This window comes from Xyrauchen texanus, chromosome 2 (genome assembly GCF_025860055.1).
Source record: "Xyrauchen texanus isolate HMW12.3.18 chromosome 2, RBS_HiC_50CHRs, whole genome shotgun sequence".
Lineage (NCBI taxonomy): Eukaryota > Metazoa > Chordata > Actinopteri > Cypriniformes > Catostomidae > Xyrauchen > Xyrauchen texanus.
The window spans coordinates 46,221,616-46,241,847 of record NC_068277.1 but is presented as its reverse complement, the minus strand read 5'-3'; the positions used below and the strand labels follow the sequence as shown (position 1 = coordinate 46,241,847).

Genomic DNA, 20,232 nt, shown 5'->3' with positions numbered 1-20,232 from the left:
AGAAATGCAATGAAAGGCAAGAGAAAATCTCATAAGGACTAAAGGACAGAACACTACGAAATGAAGAGAGATTGAGTAAGATGAAGCAGCACAAAGGGAGAAGGTAAATGGAGAAGATATCTAAATCGAAAAAAAAATCAGATGGAGGGAGAGAGAAAATGGAGTGTTGGCAGATTGAAGTGCAATGGGCATTCGATAGCAAGGTAATATACTCTAAAGTTCAGAGTGGTGCCAAACAGGATTGATTCAGCAAGCTATACTTGACACATTCCTCGACGCTCACTGAAATAATGTGTCTGTGGCATATCAGGGCCATCTCTACCAAGTCATCAAGCTGACATCACATCACCCCAGCGCTGGGGAAACATTACCTGAGTGATGCTCTGGGCGGTGTGCTTTCATTCCTACAGTGAAGTTCACTTAAAAGAAGTTCAAATTGATCTGGGATCAGATTCAGTGTTCCAGTAAATGTAATAGGTAAATGGCTAAAGTGATCCTTGATCCTTGATAATTCTGAACCACATCCTGTGTCTTTTCAGTGTTGCTGTTGGGGATTTTCCTGTACACACGGTGGAGGAGCTACAAGGGGTTGAAGGAGGGAGTCTATCATGTGTCAGCTCACCATGATGGCTGGGAGGACATCAGAGAGAATGTTCTCAATTATGATGAGGAGGGTGGCGGAGAGGAAGACCAGGTGAGTACTTGCTGGGTCCATCGTTGGGGGGACAACAAGGAACATTATCCCGGGACCTGTGATGAGCGAGGCTCAATAAATAAACAGTTCACCCAAAAATGAAATTTCTGTTATCATTTCCTGTTTTGTGTAACACAAAAGGATTTTGAAGAACTGCCACAGTCCCTCAATTCAATATATTTCCAGTGGTTAGAGACCACTTGGGACTTATGTAAAAGTATAAAATTACTATATAAAAGTTATCTTGGGCATCAAATCCTCTAGGTTAAGTACGTAACCTTGGTGTCCTGAGTGGAAACGAGGTTATGCGTGAAGACGCAGTGGGAACACGTTAGTGGTCACATGGTCTGAAGCCCTTATACAATCACACCAATTTATTGGCTGATGGTGCTTAAGTGATGACCCAAAGGAGCTACGTTATGGGCTCCTTATAAGCAGCACCCACAGTGCAAACCCAAGAGGCACGAGCCCATGCAGCTTCTAGAGTATGGCCAGCTACGGAGCATCTCGTTCCCACTCAGAGAACGTCATGTTTACTGTTGTAACCTCCGTTCCCTGATGGAGGGAATGAGATGTTGTGACAAATGTAGTGACACAAGGGGTCTTTCTTGAGAGCTTCGCGTACCTCTGAACTTGAGAAAAGGCCAATGAGAAATTGGCCGACAGAATTTGCATGTCCCGCCCCCGGAAATACAGGTATAAAGGGAAGCGGGCGTGCATCTGTCAGTCAGGTTTTTGCACTGAGTGGCCGAGAATAAGGTACGGCCGTTTACAGTGGTAGGTCTAGCGTCATGGCAAGGGGGACACAACATCTCATTCCCTCCATCAGGGAATGGAGGTTACAGCAGTAACCATGATGATCCCCTTCTGTCACTCCCTCAACATTGTGTCAAATGTAATGAAACAAGGGGTCCCATTTATAAGCGCCATGCACTAGACCATGTTACGTGAACTGCTGACACAAGTGCAAGCAAGCTACTGCATGCTAGAAGCAACTGTATCGGCTTCACGTAACCCTCCCCAACGCCCCCAGAAAAGGTGTCAGATACAGTTCTTAGGTTCCCAGAACCCCTAAGGGGGGAACCGGCGACATGACTATCATGGGAGCAAGCTGGCCAGCTGCTGCCTTTTCTCTCTATATATTTCTAGTCATAGAGCATAAAGTGTCTTAACGCTATGAAATGTGTCGGGGAAGGCGATCTTTGACATTCCAATTCTTTCATGGTGAAACAGGAGACCACATCCTGCCCAGACTGGGGGAGTGGCGCAGTTGTAGGTCCTTCCTGATGAGGGAGGAACTCTACAAACACTTCAACTGGGGGCAGAGGGACTGCCCAAGGGAGATGCGTGTCCGCAGAAAATACATCACTGGGAGTTGCCTGAAGAGGGAATTAGGCCTGTGGAGCCCTACCCCAGTACAGAGCACTTGCGGCTCGTAGTGGGTCTGGTCGCAAATTCCTCCACTGAATTTGCAGGCCAGAACGCTAGGGATGAAGAACATCCAGGAAGCGAGAGCTTAGTGGCTAACCTGGGAGAGAGAGTGCACTGGATCACTTTGGTGATGGGCGCTAGGTGCAACCGGAACACCCGGTCGGCTGTTCCGTATTAACGAGTTCTACCGGCTCGGACCTGACAAAACACGAAACGAGACCTGAGATTATAGAATCTCGGAAAGGTATTGTGTGTTTCCCAGCCCGCTGCTCTGCAGATGTCTGCTAGGGAGGTGCCGTTGGCCAGTGCCCACAAGGATGATACACTTCTCGTCGAGTGTGCTTGAATCCGCAAGGGGGCTGCCACGGTCTGGGTCTGGTAGGCCAGGGAGATAGCGTCAACGACCTAGTGAGCTAAACAGAGGTTAGCTCACTGGGTCGATGACGCTATCTCCCTGGCCTACCAGACCCAGACTCGACAGTCCGCCGAAGCAGACAAAGAGCTGCTCAGAACATCTAAAGCTCGGTGTACGTTCCAAATATATACGCAAAGCACGTACCAGTCACAGCAACGAAAAAGCTGGGTCTGCCTCCTCCCAGGGGGAGGATCCCTGAAGGGGGTCGTAGGAACCTTGGGCACGTAGCCCGGTTGTGGTCTTAGGATGACGTGAGTATCTGCCAGACCGAACTCCAGGCAAGTGTTGCTGACAGAGAATGCTTGCAGGTCCCCAACACTCTTGATGGAATATAGCGCTATCAGGAGGGCTGTCTTCAAGGAGAGGGCCTTGAGCTCATCTGAGTCAAGCGGCTCAAAGGGGGGTCTCTGAAGGCCCGAGAGGACCACTGAGAGATCTCAGGAGGGGAACAGGCTTGGCCGGGGAGGTTTCAGCGGGGAGGAGTCGTGCTTACCCAAGGACTTGCCAGCCACTGTGTCGTGGTGGGCCACGATAGCGGCTATATACACCTTAAAGGTGGAAGGGCAAAAGCTCCAGTGTTGGCAGTGGGAATTGTCTTGGGAGGCAAATAGATCTTGCTGTGCCGAACCGGCCCCAAATCAGCTGGACCACCTGGGGGTAGAGTCTCCACTCTCCGCTGGGCGAGACCTGTCCCGGTTGCCCGGGATATGAGTGGCGTGCAGCGACCTGAGTCACTGCTGTCTCCAAAGGAGAAGATGGAGGGCGAGTTGTGACATATGATGATAGTGCACACCGCCTATGTACGTTACCGTCGAGGTACTGTCTGAATGGATCAAGATGTACTTGCCCCAGATCAGCGGGAGAAACCTGCGCAGGGCAAGGAATATAGCCAGCAACTCTAGGTAGTTGATGTGCCAATGCAGCCGAGCCCCTATCCAGGAGCCAGCGGCTGCACGCGGCGCCCCAACCCTGTTGAGAGGTGTCTGTGGTTACCACGACATGTCTGGACACCTGCTGTAGGGATATTCCAGTCCACAGAAAACAGAGGTCTGTCCAAGGGTTGAAAGTCTGACGGCAAGAAGGGGTGATTAACACACGGTATGTGCCGTGGCGCAATGCCCATCTCAGTACTCAAGTCTGAAGCCAGTGCTGAAGCGGTCTCATAGGCATCAGCCTGTGCGGCGCGACCACGGCCGAGGATGACATATGTCCCAGGAGCCTCTGGAACAGTTTTAGAGAAACCGCTGTGCCGGGCTCGAAGAGAGCAAGGCACCTGAGCACCAACTGCCTACGCTCGTTCGTGAGGCATACTGTCATTGAGACTGAGTCTAACTCCATGCCGAGAAAAGAGATGCTCAGAGCTTGCTCATTTCCCAGTTGACCTGAAGCCCTAGATGACGGCTGAGGTGCCTGAGCACCTGGTCCCTGTGAGCGCATAGTAATTCTCGAGTGTGAGCTAGAATGAGCTAGTCATCGAGGTAGTGGAGTATGCGGATGCTCTCTTCCCTTAGCGGGGCAAGGGCTGCCTCTGCGTTCTTCGTGACGACACGAAGGGAAAGGGACAGCCCGAAGGGGAGGACCTTGTACTGATATACCTGGCCGTCGAACGCTAACTGTAGGAAGGGTCGGTGTTGAGGAAAGATGGAGACGTGGAAGTACGCGTCCTTCAGGTCCCGTTGCTTGGGTGCTGAGAAAAGACTCCAAGCACTTACCCATCTCTGCGTACTCAGCAGGGGGCGGGTTAGAGGCTAAGGAAGAGGTTCTGGAGAGGCGTTTTTGGAACTCGTCAGCACCGGCCTGCCGGGGATGGGCAGTCGCGGGTCCGGAGGCGATGTAACTGCGTCCGGGGAACCGGGACTGTAGGATTTTGATGCCGGGGCGCCGTGAGAATGGCACGCACTGGCTGGATGACCCAGGGAGTGAGGAAATCGCTCTTTTATTGACAGTGTGGGTACCGCAGCCCAAATGGGTGCGGCAAAATAAAATAACGTAAATGACGATTTTCCTCCCGGCCCTCCCCTGGTGGACAGAGTGGTCCTGATACCAGCTCCAGAGTGAAAATCTGACTGCTCACGAGAGTTTTTTCTGTCTCAGCTTATTAGTGCTGGTCCAGGCACAAATGTCAGGCCATGTCAAAACATCTACAGGATCCAAAAATCACCTCAGACTCCAGAGGGTTAAATGATGCCAATTTCAAAAGCAGGGTAGTTTTAAGAGTCAGAAACTGATGCTGAGGGCTCAGACTGGGCACCCGTGAGCACTTCTAACACCACAACTAAATCCCATGAAGGGATGCAGACAGGGCGAATAGGTCTAGGCCTGCACACTCCATGCATAAAAAGAGACAAGAGAATGTCTACAGATAGAAATGGCATTCACAAGCATGTGTTCTGCCCCTGTAGCAGCAACATAAACTTTAAGCGTTGCCGGGGCAACTCCGTGCCCAAATCGCTCCTGTGATAACTCCAGCACTGAAGCAATAGGGTATGAGAACTGTATCTTCACATTTTAGTGCGAAAATACGCCATTTAGACGTATATAGCCTTCTCATTGATGGGCCTCTAGCATTCAGAATGGTATCAACCACAGCTTGGCAACAAACTCCGTCAACACTCCATCTTCTCAAGCACAGTGGCAAAATCCCAAACGGCTCCAAACTCACGGAGCTCCATATTTGGAGGCCGTAGAACTGGAATAGCGCCTCATGGGAGAAAATACGAGCCTTTATGAAGCGCCATTTTCCTCATCGGGTTTTCTTAAGCCGCATAGGAAATTTCCTTTGAAAGTTACAATGTTTCCAACGTCTGGGGGTCACTAACATATGTCCTCTAGCGTATTGCCTACTCATTGAGCCCAGGGTAGAGTTAGCGCAATCTAAAAATAGTGCCAGTGAGTTTTAGAGGCATTAATACGTGTATTTCAAAATGTCCCGAAAGTAATATTATAAAGATCTGTCACACCCTAAAACACAGGTCAGAGAATCAGAAGATTCGCAATGACAGCTGCCTCTGACATGTGAACAACTAAGCACCCAAAGTGCATCAGTTAGTCTCTATGACAACCTCAAACATAAAAAAATGCACTCTGATGCTGATGAAAAGTGGCTTCAGCTAGTGCCGAGAGTTTATACAAATGGATGGACTTAGTATTTTGTTTCATACTTTAGGAAGTCATTAAAATGTGGCTTCTCCCTACAAAACCTCACTTAAAACCCAGGAAACATGAGTTTTTGGATGTTTGATATAACTGCCATTGGAGCTGTTCCTTTGATCTAGTATGAAGTATGTGGGTGTAGATATGTTGCAGGATCTTTCATTCTCATATCGGCTGTATGTGAAATCCTGTTACATTATTATCAGATGCATAGTGCTGCTCTGATCCTCTCCATCTGATGAGGCTTCACACATCTCCCTCATCATGTAATCAATTACGCCCACAGCCGTGTCACCCACAACTCCCTCACTGTCTCTCTCTTCCTCCTCTACTCTTCTTATTTTTTTTCCTCAAGGGGCATTTTTTGTTTTGTTTTTTATTTCTTCCCCCGAGCACTGCACTGCAAAATAATGCAGGGGATCGGACTCGGTGGAATACGATTACTGTTGATGTTCTATGGGAATGGAGGCTGTGGAATCTGTGCCGTGTTTTGATGTGTTGACTGAGTGTGTAATGCTGGGCTGTGCTCTTCACTGCGTCTGTCAGGCTCCTTCCTCTCAGGTGCAGAAAGACACACACACAAAGGTGCTAATCAGGGAGCAGCATTAGCAGCTTGAATCCGGATTAATGCCATTAACACTTTGGGGAATAATGCATTGTGAGATGAAGCAGTACAGATAAACTGCTTATTTTGTCACTGAGTTCTGTCTTATTAGTCCAGGCATCAATTGTTGCATTTTTTTCATCGTTATTATGCAGAAAGTGTTGCTTAAATGTAATGGCACATTATGTTATGCTAATGATCTTGTTATTTGTCACTGCTGTGTGCATTCAATTTGATCCGGTTTCCCCTTTCCCTCTCTCTCTCTGTCAGAATGCCTATGACATGGCAGAGCTCCAGAAGTCCCTGCAGCCCAGTCCAGCCCAGTCAGTGCGGTACAGCCGATCCCGAGCCATCCATCACCACCACCCTCCCTCCCAGCAGCAACAACAACAACACTTTTGCCAGCCTGACCCTCCCTCCAGAGCATGCACAGCCACCACCACCTCCTCCATCTCATCAGGCACCACAACCATCCGCAGGGATGTGCCCCCCTCCCGCTCTCCAGCTCAAGGCCAGACTGCAAATACCAGCCGAGCAGCCCAGCTGGCCCGCAAGAGTCTGTCCTTCTCCAGCCAGGACCTGGCCCGCTACCTGTGTGAAATTATCCGTGATGCAGACCAGCACCCGGAGACACCACCCTTCGACTCCCTGCAGGTCTTCTCCACGGAAGGGGGCGGCTCGCTGGCCGGGTCACTGAGTTCCTTCAGCTCCGCTGGGCTGGAAGAGGGAACAGCAGGTCACGAGTGTCTGAAAGAGTGGGGGCCACGCTTCGAGAAGCTGAAAGCCCTCTACGAGCGAGCTGAGGGAAGTGACCTCTGAGTGAAGAGTTCTTGCAGTCTGAGGAGAGGAGGGAGACCATTAAAGACTTTTTTGTGAAAACCAGAGAGATTTTTCGTTCTCTGAAATACCTATTTGTCTTTCTATGGTTGTATTACTTCATGCAAGATGAATCCCCATGCATACGGAGCCAGTTCTGGGACTCTCAACGGGCATCAAATGAGAAGTGCCAATCCAGTATACGAGAAGTCCATGGGCATCTTTATTACAGTGACTTGCGGATGACAATGATTTTAGTGGAACCATTTGTTGTCTTTGTGACAGACACTGGCAGAGTGCCTCTAACGTGTTTCGGTCTGATCTTTCCTGATATACCATTCTATATGTCTGTATGGTCTATGTATTCTTAAAGGAAAGATTGAATGAATAAAAAAATGAACTGAGGTGCTTGGATGTCACTTGGAGGGGGTTCTCCTCTCCGCAGTCTTCAATGGCTGGTTTCTGAAATCACTTTGCTGCTTGTTCTGTCAGAGTGGCTACTTGTGTTCATCAATCATAACCTCATACTCGGATACTGTTGATTTCTTCTATTTGCTCAGCCCTCCGTATAAATTCTATTCACTTGGATGCAAGGATGAAAGAGGCAGTCTGGGGAAGAAAAAAAATACCAATAAAAACTGAAGATGTGTGGGAAAATGTAGAAAATGAAACGGAAAGCAGCCTTATTGTTTGGCATTTTAGGAGACATTCCCTGGGAATACAAATTGTGTCCTCTCTTTCTAGCAAAAGAAGCGAAGAAACGGCTAGAATACAAATGTGACTGAGATGAAGAACAAGGTTGAGAGGTTTGCATGAGGATGGAAGTTTTGGCTCTTGTTCTTTACTTAGCAGTACCGATTACAGCCCTTAAAGTCTGCCAAACTAAAGAACAGCAATTAAGACAAATAAAAAAAAATTGTGTTGTTCTATATGATCAACTCAAACTTAAGGAGCTTTCAGCACTGGAATGAACTTATAATGAGTGGGAGTTAGACTCCAGTGTGCTTCCTTTTGAAAGTGTTGTATTATTAACCAAACCAGCTTATCCAACCATATCATTATTTCCTCTCCTGCTATAAATAACTCTGAAGCCCATCACATTATTCATCTCTGCAGTGTAGAAAAATGGGTCTCAGTACCAGGTGCATTTAGCACAAAAGCGGGAGTGCAAGTGTGCGTGTCGGTTGTTTCAGACCCTAAGCACCTCCTGTGTAACGTTTAATGGGCTTGTGGTGAGGCTGCATGTGAAGAGGGTAAGCTTCTGTGCACCGCTTTACCGGTCCGCAAATGGAACACTAACAATCATGTAGCCTCCTCCGGTGAGGCCTCAAATGCCAACCTTGTATTTGATGCATTTCAAGGCAATGTTTTTGCCCTCCTTTTATCATTCCCATTATTTTTTTTATTGGAGAATGTGTATGTGGAGCATGACAGGCTGGCTAAAGAGAGAGGAGATAGTAGGAGTGTGTTAAAAGACATCAGAGTGCTAATCCTAATGTGAACTGATCGCTCTCTGTCATGCTGTGAACCAAAGGATCATGGGAGTTGGAAAACTCGAATAAGTCGTCACTCTTATTAAGGATCTCAAAAAGTGCCATTTTTTCCAAAAGCACCAACAAAAGAATATAAAAAACATTTTTTTTTATATGTGAAGCCCAGAAATATAGCTGGTAGTGCGATCGATGCTTGCTATTTCATAGAGTGAAAAATTAGGCCAATGGTACTGGAATCATCCTTGTAAGGGGATTGGAGAGGATACAATATGAGGTGAGAGCATTCACGAATGAAAAACAGAATCATAGATTTCCTTATCTTACAAGAGCAATTCCACTTACATTTTTAACCAAGACCACCTGTTTATTTGCGTGGTGAACATACAGTACTATATTTTGTGAACTGATTTTACCTCTTTTGTGCATTTCAAAGACCTAATTGCTTTTTTAAATATATAAAGGGAAAGCTTTTGTTAAAAGCTGTTTTTTTCCCCCCATGTATTATTTAATCATTCTTTTAGTTGCTAAAAGTTTCTTGACATTTTGTATTTGCATCCTTTAAAATGCTTTTATTTTGTCTTTTCTCAATAAATGGAGTTCATCTGTCATGGCTTCAATGATACTTGAACATCACTTTTAAATACTGCTATGTTCAAAGGAAACAGCAGGATAGTTCTTGGAATATCTCTGTTGTATGTCTCTTGATAACTACTGGTAAGTGGCATATTTTACATGAAAACTATGTTGTAATTAATTGTGGATAATAAAAAACAAATAATTAGAGTTGGCTAAAATATTTGGTGTATTCATAAAAACAAAATGCATTTGTGCTTTTAGTTCATATATCAGAATTAATTTTCTAGTCGACTCAGCCACATCCAACATACAAATATGCTTTTATTACAAATATGGAAAACATACACAGAACATACACTGAATATGGTGTTAAAGGACAAATCAACATTTCAAACAATCAGTGAAATACCACAGTTCAAACTAGTGCAATGTGACAGCAAAAATAAACTGTACAAATAAATTCTTACATTTAAACAATACAGCGGCAAGAAAAAGCATGTGTACCCTTTGGAATTAAATGCATTTATGTATAAATGTCTTAACATCTGTTTTGATCATCTAAGTTACAATAATGAACAAACACAGTCTGTTTTAACTAATAATACACAAATTATTGTATTGTTCTTGTACATACTGAATACTTCTTTCAAACATTAACAGTGGATGTGGCTAATGACATAAACAAAAGCTAATTATAGTCAGTAGTTGGCAAACCTGGCATCCAATTAATGAAACAAGATTGGAGCTGTGGGTTAGAGCTAATTTGACTTATATAAAGCACTCAAACATTTTGAGTTTGCTATTCACAAGAAACATCTTCTGCCATGGACCATGCCTCACAAAACAGAGATCTCAGAAGACCTACGATCAAGAATTGCTGCTTTGCATAGAGCTGGAAAGGGTTACAAAGTTCTCGAAGAGCTTCAACATTAATCTGTCCACAGTTAGCCAAATCATCTTTAAATGGAGATGATTTAGTACTGTGGCTAGTCTCCCTAGAAGTGGCTGTCCAGCCAAGATTACTCATAAAGGGCACACTGCAGAATGCACAATGAGGTAAAAAAGTGTGACATAAAAAGTCTTAAACAGAGATGTTAAACAGTTCCAATGATTCTTTCGTGTCTACTATATGGAAAACAGGCATGATTTCCATAGCAGGACACCATGAAAAAAGCTACTGCTTTCCAACAATTTCATTGATGACACTCCACAACGCATTTATGATAATGTGTTTGGACTGATGAAACTTAGGTTGAATTGTTTGGGAAGAACATGCAGCACTACGTATAAAATGGCACTGCATACGAACATTAAAACTTCATCCCATCGGTTAGATACGGTGGAGGGAGCATCATAATTTGGGGCTGCTTTGGGGCCTGGAGCATTTGGCATCATTGAGGAAAAAATTTATTCCAAACTTTATCAAGATATCCTACAGGATAATGTCATGGTGGCTGTGCACCAGCTGAAGCTCAGTTGAAGTTGGGTGACGCAGCAGGACAATGAACCTAAACATCGAAGTACACTACAGAATGGCTTAAAAAAAATAAAAATAAAAATAAAATAAATTCCACCTCTTGGAGTGACCAAGTAAGAGCCCAGACCTTAAAGGAATGTTCCAGGTTCAATACAAGTTTAGCTAAATCGACAGCATTTGTGGTATAATGTTGATTACCACAAACATTTATTTTGACATTTTTTTTTTGTTTTTTTGTTTTTTAAAGACAAGAAGAAACAAGCTTTGTTACAGTGAGGCACTTACAATGGAAGTGAATGGAGACAATGAAAGTGAATGTGACCAATTTTTGGAGGATTGAAGCAGAAATTTGAAACGTACAATTTGGCAAAAGAACTTGTGTTAATTCTGATAAAACGTGCATTATTTGAGAAGTAAAATAGTTTAAATCTATTTTTTTACAGTCATTTTAGAGTTTGTTGACATTACACTGTCCTGGTAACAAAGTTGTAAAATTGTCTATAGCTTTACACAGAAAAGGTTTGTAAGAATTCATCACACTAAAATCATATTTACACATATACTTTATGTCTTGTGGCTATAATTTTGAAACTGAGCATTTTAAAATTGGTCCCCATTCACTTCCATTATAAGTGCCTCACTGGAACCTCGATGTTTGCTTTTTTTAAAGAAAAGTTTGTTCAAATAAATTTTATGTGCTTATCAACATTATGCCACAAATGCTGCCGACTGAGCTTAACTTGTATTGAACCCAGAACATTCCTTTAACCCAATAGAGATGCTATGGAATTACCTCAAGAGAGTGGTTCACACCAGACATCCTAATATTATGGCTTTGCTGAAGCAGTTCTGTATGGAAAAATAGTCCAGAATTCCTTCTGAACATTGTGCCGGACTAATCTGCAGCTACCGGAAACACTTGGTTGAGGTTACTGCTGCCAAAGATGAAGATGAGATCACATTTTATGACAATGCAGAAAACCAGCTAATTCCAAAGGGTTCACATACTTTTTCTTGCCACTGTATCAGCACATTAAATTAAAGCCAATGTTTCATAAAGATCATCTGCCAAGTGTTGTGATGTGTTGTGACACATCACCGTTCGACGGGTAATTCGTAACAAAAGCTGTATCACGCCACACAATCACAGAATGTCACAGAGGAGCCCCACTGCTACAAACTGAATTGTCAGGAAAGGAAATACCATGCTTAACACTGTACAGAGGTGCTCTGGGTTGAGAATCTGGGAAATCTGAATCACTTTACAAAGATAGGTACATTTCGGTAGCACTTGAAGCCACTCAGAAGGTCTTTTCAAATGATGACTCGTTGGCTCAGCAGCTCAATGGACGTGTTTTAGTGAAAATGGCAAGGCACTTTCATACACAAAACACCATCTCTTGGGATGAAAAAATATGGATCATATTAAACGCCGATTGACCATTCAATAAATATGGTTTACCCTGATCTAAAAAGTCATTCTTCAAAAAGCAAAAATCTGCATTTACATTGAAAAACTATTTCTAAAAGAAGGAAAAAGAAATGCATTGGGATATGTATCTTTCATCTTTACGAACATTTGCAACTATTTATCATCCTAAAAACTGACCTAAATTAGTGTCACTTGACCTAAAACACAAAACAAAGTCCCACTTTATTAGAGAACAAATGACAAAATAAGTTTAGCTGTTATTTCTCTGCCACTAACAAAAATGTGGCAGGTGTATTTACGTTGCTAATAATTAGTCGACTGAACAAGCAATGATATCCACAGTGGTATGAGTTTATTCTTACAATGTGAATGTATATGGCACTTTCTCAGCACCCATTAATAGTTTGATTCGTCAGAGTTGTCATTGTTAGAGGGACCAAAAACAGCATCTTTTTATGTATGGATGTATGAGTTTGTGTTCTCTTTAAAAGGAGCCAGACAGCTGGAGGTACACTGGATTTAAAAGACCAACTTTGTTGAAACTGATCACAACTTTGACAAACGTTAAGATAAGACAACACTGGGGGGCCTGGGTAGCTCAGAGAGTAAAGATGCTGACTATCATGCCTGGCGTCGCAAGTTTGAGTGACTCCAGCCAGGACTCCTTAGCAACCATGTTGGCCTGGTTGCATGGGAGGGTAAAGTCACATGGGGTAACCTGCTCGCTATAATGTGGTTCTCGCTCTTGGTGGGGCGTGTTGTGAGTTCTGCGTGGATGCCGCAGAGAATAGCATGAAGCCTCCACATATGCTATGTATCTGTGGTAATGCGCTCAACATGTGATAAGATGCGTGGATTGACTGTCTCAGACGCAATTGAGATTTGTCCTCCGCCACCCGGATTGAGGCGAGTCACTATGCCACCACGAGGACTTAGAGTGCATTGGAAATTGGGGAGATAAGGGGAGAAGAGAAAAAATAAAAAGACAAGACAACACTGCCACAGACACTAATTACCCCAAACAGACCAACTTTATATTATGTATCTTTAACTACAATGGACTTAAGCATTTTTTATATATTTATTTATTATTAATCCACTTTTCTCCCCAATTTGGAATACCCAATTCCCACTACTTAGTAGGTCCTTGTGGTGGCACGTTTACTCAACTCAATCTGGGTGGTGGAAGACAACTCTCGGTTGCCTCCGCTTCTGAGACAGTCAATCCTCACATCTCATCACGTGGCTCATTGTGCACGACACCAAGGAGACTCCGCACGTGGAGGCTCCTGCTACACTCCGCGATCCATTGAGAGTGAGAACCACTAATCGCGACCAAGTGGAGGTTACCCCATGTGAATACCCTCCCTAGCAACCGGGCCAATTGGTTGCTTAAGAGACCTGACTGGAGTCACTCAGCACACCCTGGATTCAAACTCGTGACTCTTGACACCACCAGGGGTTGTGTACTTTATTAAAATGTACTCAATATGTAAATACGTGTTGTTGCATTGCACTTACATTTAAAGTACCTGCATTTAAATACATCTTTAGTTACACTTTTAACCTAATCCTAAATCCTAACACTAATCTAAACCTAACTGTACTCCATCCCTTACCCCCAACCCTACCCATGCCGAAAATGCCAAGAAGAAAATTTGAATTTTGTGATCATTTTGCATTACAACATGTAATTACAAAGTACATTTTATGTAAGTATTGGTTACACTTTATTTTACAGTGTACTTGTTGTTAATGAATATTACTCAGTACTTGTTTAATTACACTTTAACCTGTACTTTCTCTAGGTTAGGGTTTGGTTTAGGGTTAGTTGCTTTAACTATGTTTACTGTTATTACTATAGTCAGTACATGTAATATATATATAACAAGCACATTGTAAAATAAAGTGTTACCTAAGTTTTTTAATGTTAATACATAGCAATTATAGACACCTAATATAAAGTGGGACCCCCAAACTGCTCTTGTGAATTACAATTACTTTTCCCTGTTTCTATTTCTTTATTTGGCTGGATGTGCGAGAAAGAAATTAGGTTGTGAAAGCAGTTGCGTAGCTTCTCACATTTTCTTTAAAAAGTGTATGTGTGAGAATGTTCGCAAACTTGTGTTTGGTTGAAGGGCACATGTTGAGAGAGTGAGATACAATGATCAGAGAGAGAGAGAGAGATAGAGATGGTGTTACGTAGTGTGAGAAAAAGAGATTTTCTTCTGCGCTCTCCATGCTAAACGAACTAATGTTGCGGCAGACTGGCTCCAAGCAAGATTTACACACACAAACATGCACCAAATCAACTTGTGCATGCTGGCTCAATCAGGCATCTTTTCAAACTCTCTCATTCGCACGTGCACACGCACGCACGCACGCACGCACACACACACACACACACACACGCCTGCTACTATCACACACTTATTGAACATTTCAGATGGGACGTTCAGATATCCAGTGAGGTGGGCGACTGCTGATAAGAAACGAGTGTGAGAGTCTGCACTACGGATCTGCCTTTTTTTTCTTCTTGAGTTTCTTTAGCTTGTACGTGTGAAAGGTCTTGTTTTTGAACACTCGAGTGAAGAGGGTCGAATACGGAGGCACATCAGTCTTAATGGCCTCACAAAATCGCGGGTGAGATGCTGGGACCAGGTCCGGGTCATTCTCCCCAGAGCTGTCCATGATCTGAAATAGACACAAAAACATTGGTTTTATGACTGTACTTCTTTTCCATTAGGTGCTATTTCTCTACATTTTCAAATACAGAGTAGACTCTCAGAAGTTGGAGGGGAGTCTCAGAAGTAAAGTGTCTCTTTTAAAAGGCATTCCACTTCTTTATCTTTCAAATCTTTGAGAAATTGTGCCCTGAGGTTTTTTAAACATTTACTTTGAGAATTACTCCTAAATTAACAGAAAGGCCTTGAAATGGTGCTGTGGGGTAATTTAAGCACCCAGAGATTGAAAGAACCTGCAACCATGGGAAAGATCAGAGGAATAATATTTTTTTTTTTAAATCCCACTCAACACATTGCCTTCTCTGGGCAATCAGTATTTCATGCAAATTGCTTCTTTGGCAATTCTTTCTACAATCAACAAATACAAAAAAATAAAAAGATCAATCTTTGGACTGAGTGGGGTTTGAAATTTGATTTAATCAAGGTTAAAATAAATAGCACACCGAAAATGTTACAAGAATTAATTGCGGACACTGACTGCTGGAGGCAGCGTGAAGGAAGGAATCTGGAAGCATCAAAAAAGTCTGTGAGCGAGGATCTTTCATTGACTGGCAGAAGTATGGATCAGAGGAGCATGGATCACACGAGCAAGGCAGGCAAACCTCTATGAGGTCTTTCAAAGGCATGGCAAGCACCTCTGATACATGAATGATACCCGCTGACAAGCTATTTACAGCCACAGTTTTTTTGCTGAGATGTGATGGAGATCACTTTTTTGCTGAAATGTGTGCAAAGATACAAAAACATGTAGCATTTTAGAAGTTAGAACTTTTGCTTTTTTTATGATATTCTGCACAAGTGTAATCAACTACAGAACAATCAAGATATCCAACCAAGTTGCTTGAGCTTGATTAGATTGCATGCAGGGTGGATGTTGACTTCCATGGTGGAATAAGGGAACAATATAGATCTAATTCTGGGAGATGGAAAATCACAGTATTTAATGACTACGGATGTGGGTGAGTGAGACCAAGACGTTGTGACAAAATGAAAAATAAAAGCATCCACTGCACACAAAATAGTCAGAGACAAAGAGAATTAGATTTCCAAAAAAAACTAATAATCAAAGAAAGTCCAGGAGTTCAGCGTCTATCGCGAATTATATTTGTTTATTGTCACATCAAGACTTCGTTAAAGGGCAAAGTTGTTTGTTCTAGCTACTCTAAAAATAGTCTCGGTTTCTCGCTGAAGAAACTTTCTGATCTGGCTCATTTAAATGGAACAAGCGTGGTGTGTGGGCATGAACTACAGATGTGTGACCTACATGTCCGTTTGCCAGATCGAGCAGGTCCCTCAGCCTGCAACCACGGCTGTGCCTGCGCTCGTAGCAGATGCTGTCTTCCAATACAATGTAGTCCGCTCCAACCGAACTGAGCACTTTATGAACCTCCTCAGCAGACTGACGAGCATAGATCTGGTATACCTGCCGGGAATAAAAAATAAAAGAACAAAGATTTTAGAGAGACTATTAGAAAGAGGTGTTGGGTGATGTGGCTTAGTTGTTAAAGATGTGGGCTTCCTTTTCAAAGATTTCAAACAAATAACCCCCTACTTACAGTATTACCATAATCATGCCATTGGCTTTGGATGTGCTTATTATTCATTAATAGAAGGGCACACCTGTGGGAATCACACTGAAGTGCTAAAATGCACTGTTTTGGTGGGTAATTAGAGTCCTTATAGGTAGATTAATTCTCTGAATGAAGCAGAAACAGTAGGAGCAGGAGTCTAGTGGTCTTCAACCAACTCTTTTTCTCCTCTGAACTCTTGCACAAACATGACAGTGAACACATCGTCATTAGTATGTTCAGCCTCCAACTTCTTCACCTCTACATTCAGCCTCACAAACTCACAAAAATGAACCTCTGTAGAGACCAATATGTAAACCAGACTCAGTTTAGTAAATTAAGCCAAGGAAAACATGGCACTGTTTCTTTCAGACAGAAACAGAAGGGAGATTGAGAGATGATAGAATCAAAATTATAGTTTGAAATCGATGGAGATTTGAGTTAGTGTACATTAAACATCTTAAAGAGAATGTTTATTAAAGATAAGCTCCCTCCATATTTATTTTATTCAGCAGGACATGAAAGTCATGCCATACAGCACAGCAGTGCTGTAGAGTTTATTTCAGTTCATAAAAACTCCCACTGATGTGTCAACCTCCAAACACCCCTTTGAAAAACCTAATTAATTTAATTATGCCCAAGTCACACTCCTGCAGATGAAGCCAAGTATATAACACCACATATGTCATTAAGAAGACTCTTAAAGACGATTTATGAACCATTTACTCATGATCTCCATGATGCAAACATTTGTAATCTCAATATTAATAAAATCAACTGATTTTTCTCTTGCGCTATCAGAAGGCTTAGGTCTTAGACCTGCAGTCTTGTTTCTCGCTGATTTATTGATCTGCTTCCTTTATTTTAATCTAAATAATAAGGCATAATTGCAAGAAAAGAAAAAGCTTTCCCTTCAAATTGTTTTAGATTCTGTGTTCATATAGATTGGAGTTGGCAGTAGAGTTTTGATGCAGACTTCAGGCTGGCTGACCAAGGTTTCTTTGATCGATTGGTGCAAAAGTTGCTTTCCGAAGCAAAACATTATTGATTATGTATATGTAATGTAAATTAAATAAATTCAATGTATATTTTGTGACTGTTGCACAACAGTCAACCAATATACCACTGATTACTACTTGTGTCCTCAAAAACCTTCTCTCCAGACTTGTGTTGTTTGCTAACATTTTGGTATTTGGTACACCAGAGCTGGTCAGAAATCAGAACTGGCTCCCTTTCATAAGTTAGAATTTGAATTAAGTTGGCCACGCCCAGTCACTCAGACAGGAATTTCATTAGTTCAACATAACAACACAAATTGTGTGACAAAACAAATAACTACATTACACATTTTGAATAATTAGGCCCATTTATTCCTTGATGGGTAACAAATTAAATGTTTAGACATACATGTATGTCTAAACAATTAATACAAACCTCAAAACACATTTAAATTTTACCATACAGCGCCACAAAATGTATGCCATTTTGTTTTTAGATTACTTAATCCCAAGAAATATATACACTACATCAAAATTTGAATCTATTGATTATATAATACATTGGGTAAAATAGAGCATTTCTAAATTAAGTGTTGTAAAATGTATTTATTTAATACATTTAAATATATTAAATAAATACAAAATACAGAAGCAAAAATACATTTCAAACACTGCAAATTTTTGGCGCTGGAAGTAATTTTGGGAATTTAACAGGCGTGGTTTCGCGGGAAAATCCCCTCGGACCACCCGTTCCCCAGCACGCTTGTTTGCCCCCGTCTGGCTCGCCTTACGGCCAGTCTGATGTCTCTTTCGGAGCCACCGAGCCGGATGAGAGTTTTGCCACTGCATCGAACAGCGTCTTGGCGGACTCTGATGCTGGGGACTCGACCGGGCTAGTGCCTTCGTGTGTACCGCCCAGTCTGAGGGCGACGCCGAGCTGTCCTCTAGGCTTACACCACCGCACATTGCGGCGATCACATCCCTTCTGTGCAAGGACATGATAGAGCCTGTCCCTCCAGCCGAGATGGAGAAGTGATTCTACTTCACCATAACCAAGAATGGTGGTGGGTTGCAGCCAATCTTGGACCTGTGAGTTCTGAACCATGCCTTACACTCCCGTTCAAGATGCTGACGCAGAAACTTATTGAGACATGCGTCTGGCATCAAGATAGGTTTGTGGCGGTAGACCTGAAGGATGCATACTTTCAAGTATCAATATTGCCCCGAAAGTTGCAGGCAAGCATGTGTTGATTCCGTGGCAAGCATGTGTTGATTCACTCAGACAGCACAGCGACAGTAGCATATGTAAATCGCCAGGGCGACGTTCGCTTTCATCGCATGTCGTAACATCCCCGCATCTCCTGCTTTGGAGTCAGCAGCGGCTGAGGTCACTGCACGCCACTCATATCCCAGGCAACCTAAACACCACAGCTGACACGCTGTCACGGCAGGTAGCGCTCAGCGAGGAGTGGAGACTCCACCCTCAGGTGGTCCAGCTGATTTGGGCTTGGTTCGGCAGAGTACCGGTATACCCGTTTGCCTCCCAAGATTCCACCCACTACCCGCTCTAGTACACTCTGATAGAAGCCCTCCTTGGCACAGATGCGCTGGGACATAGCTGACCCTGGGGGCTGCGCAAATATGCATTTCCCACAGTGAGCCTACTTGCACAAGTCCTGTGCAAGGTCAGGGAGGACGAGGAACATGTCTTTCTCGTACGTCACACATGATGGGTTTTGCACATGCCTCAAGCTCGAAGTGTAATCATGGCTGTAACTAGGAGACTGCAAATGGGTGGATAAATTCTGAAAAACAAGTTACACTGCTGTTTCTCACCTAAATCGGATCCTATCGCTTCAGAAGACCACTTATGCTGCCCTTTATGTCTTTTTTGGAGCTTGGATGTTTTGGACCCTATTGACTTGCATTGTATGGATATAAACTCCTATTTCCATCAACATATCTTTGTTTGTGTTCCGCAGAAGAAAGAACATCATATAAGTTTGACACGTTAAAGGGTGAGTAAATGCTAAGAGAATTATCATTATTGGGTGAACTATTTGTTTAATTCAAATTAGAATTACAATTCTAAATCCATTAATTTGGATTCAAGCCAACCTGTAATGAGCTAAAAAAAAACTGAAACTCTTACCTGTCTGGTCCTCTCCCTCAGCGCCTGGTCCTCATAGTGTGGATGGTTTGTCAATACTCTTCCTGTACACAGCTTAATTCCTGCCAACAGCTGCATACTGCCAGCAAACACTGCCTGCTTGGGCGTCTTCAATCTGTAGAGAAAAAAAACATGAGTGAGCTCACCGTTTCACTAACGTTTCAACACAGGGGATGGCACAAGCAAATAATACGTGCTGTGGTGGCATTTGGCAGAATTGTCCAATTCAGTTGTCCAATTGTCCATTTCTGCCAAAAGCCAAAACTTCAGCCATTTTTCTCACGTGAAGGGAGAATGTGAAACGGCTGAATGATGAAAGATGCTGCCATTTATACACTTTCATCACATGTGAATGCAGAAGATCTGTCTTCTGTCTTTTTATACAATATAGTTGCTTGGCAAAGGGGGGAAGTGCTAAAGTGGTATGCTATTAGCCTGACTGAGGTATGAGAGACCAGTTGTTTATCAAAACATAACCTTTTAAACTCAGCATCCAACATTCTTTAGATACTCCTGCCTATTTGCATTTACACCACAACAGAAGCCTCCAGAGAGCTAAATGTATAGACCATATTCACATGATGGGAATGACAATGAGGCTGTGATGGATAGATGTAAAGTCTCTTCAATTGGTTGTACAGTTTTTTTAAAGTGTTTTTGG

The 20,232-nt window shown here is 43.0% G+C and overlaps 2 protein-coding genes across 3 annotated transcripts in view; one reads left to right on the top strand and one right to left on the bottom strand.

The window, feature by feature from the left end:
* LOC127654782 (neural-cadherin-like) overlaps window positions 1–9,195 on the top strand; it is a 437,028-nt gene extending 427,833 nt beyond the window's left edge. Inside the window, exons 32-33 of the mRNA XM_052142196.1 lie at window positions 540–694; window positions 6,568–9,195. Coding sequence (XP_051998156.1) covers window positions 540–694; window positions 6,568–7,116 — 704 coding nt within the window. The 3' untranslated portion in view covers window positions 7,117–9,195. The remainder of the gene's footprint in view (window positions 1–539; window positions 695–6,567) is intronic.
* Window positions 9,196–9,488: 293 nt separating this feature from the next.
* LOC127654835 (probable C-mannosyltransferase DPY19L3) overlaps window positions 9,489–20,232 on the bottom strand; it is a 68,162-nt gene continuing 57,418 nt past the window's right edge. For both annotated transcript variants that reach the window (XM_052142327.1, XM_052142316.1), the window contains 3 exons: window positions 19,554–19,686; window positions 16,100–16,258; window positions 9,489–14,785 (listed from right to left, as the gene is read on the bottom strand). In XM_052142327.1, the coding sequence (XP_051998287.1) occupies window positions 14,603–14,785; window positions 16,100–16,258; window positions 19,554–19,686 (475 nt within the window). In that variant the 3' untranslated portion in view covers window positions 9,489–14,602. The remainder of the gene's footprint in view (window positions 14,786–16,099; window positions 16,259–19,553; window positions 19,687–20,232) is intronic.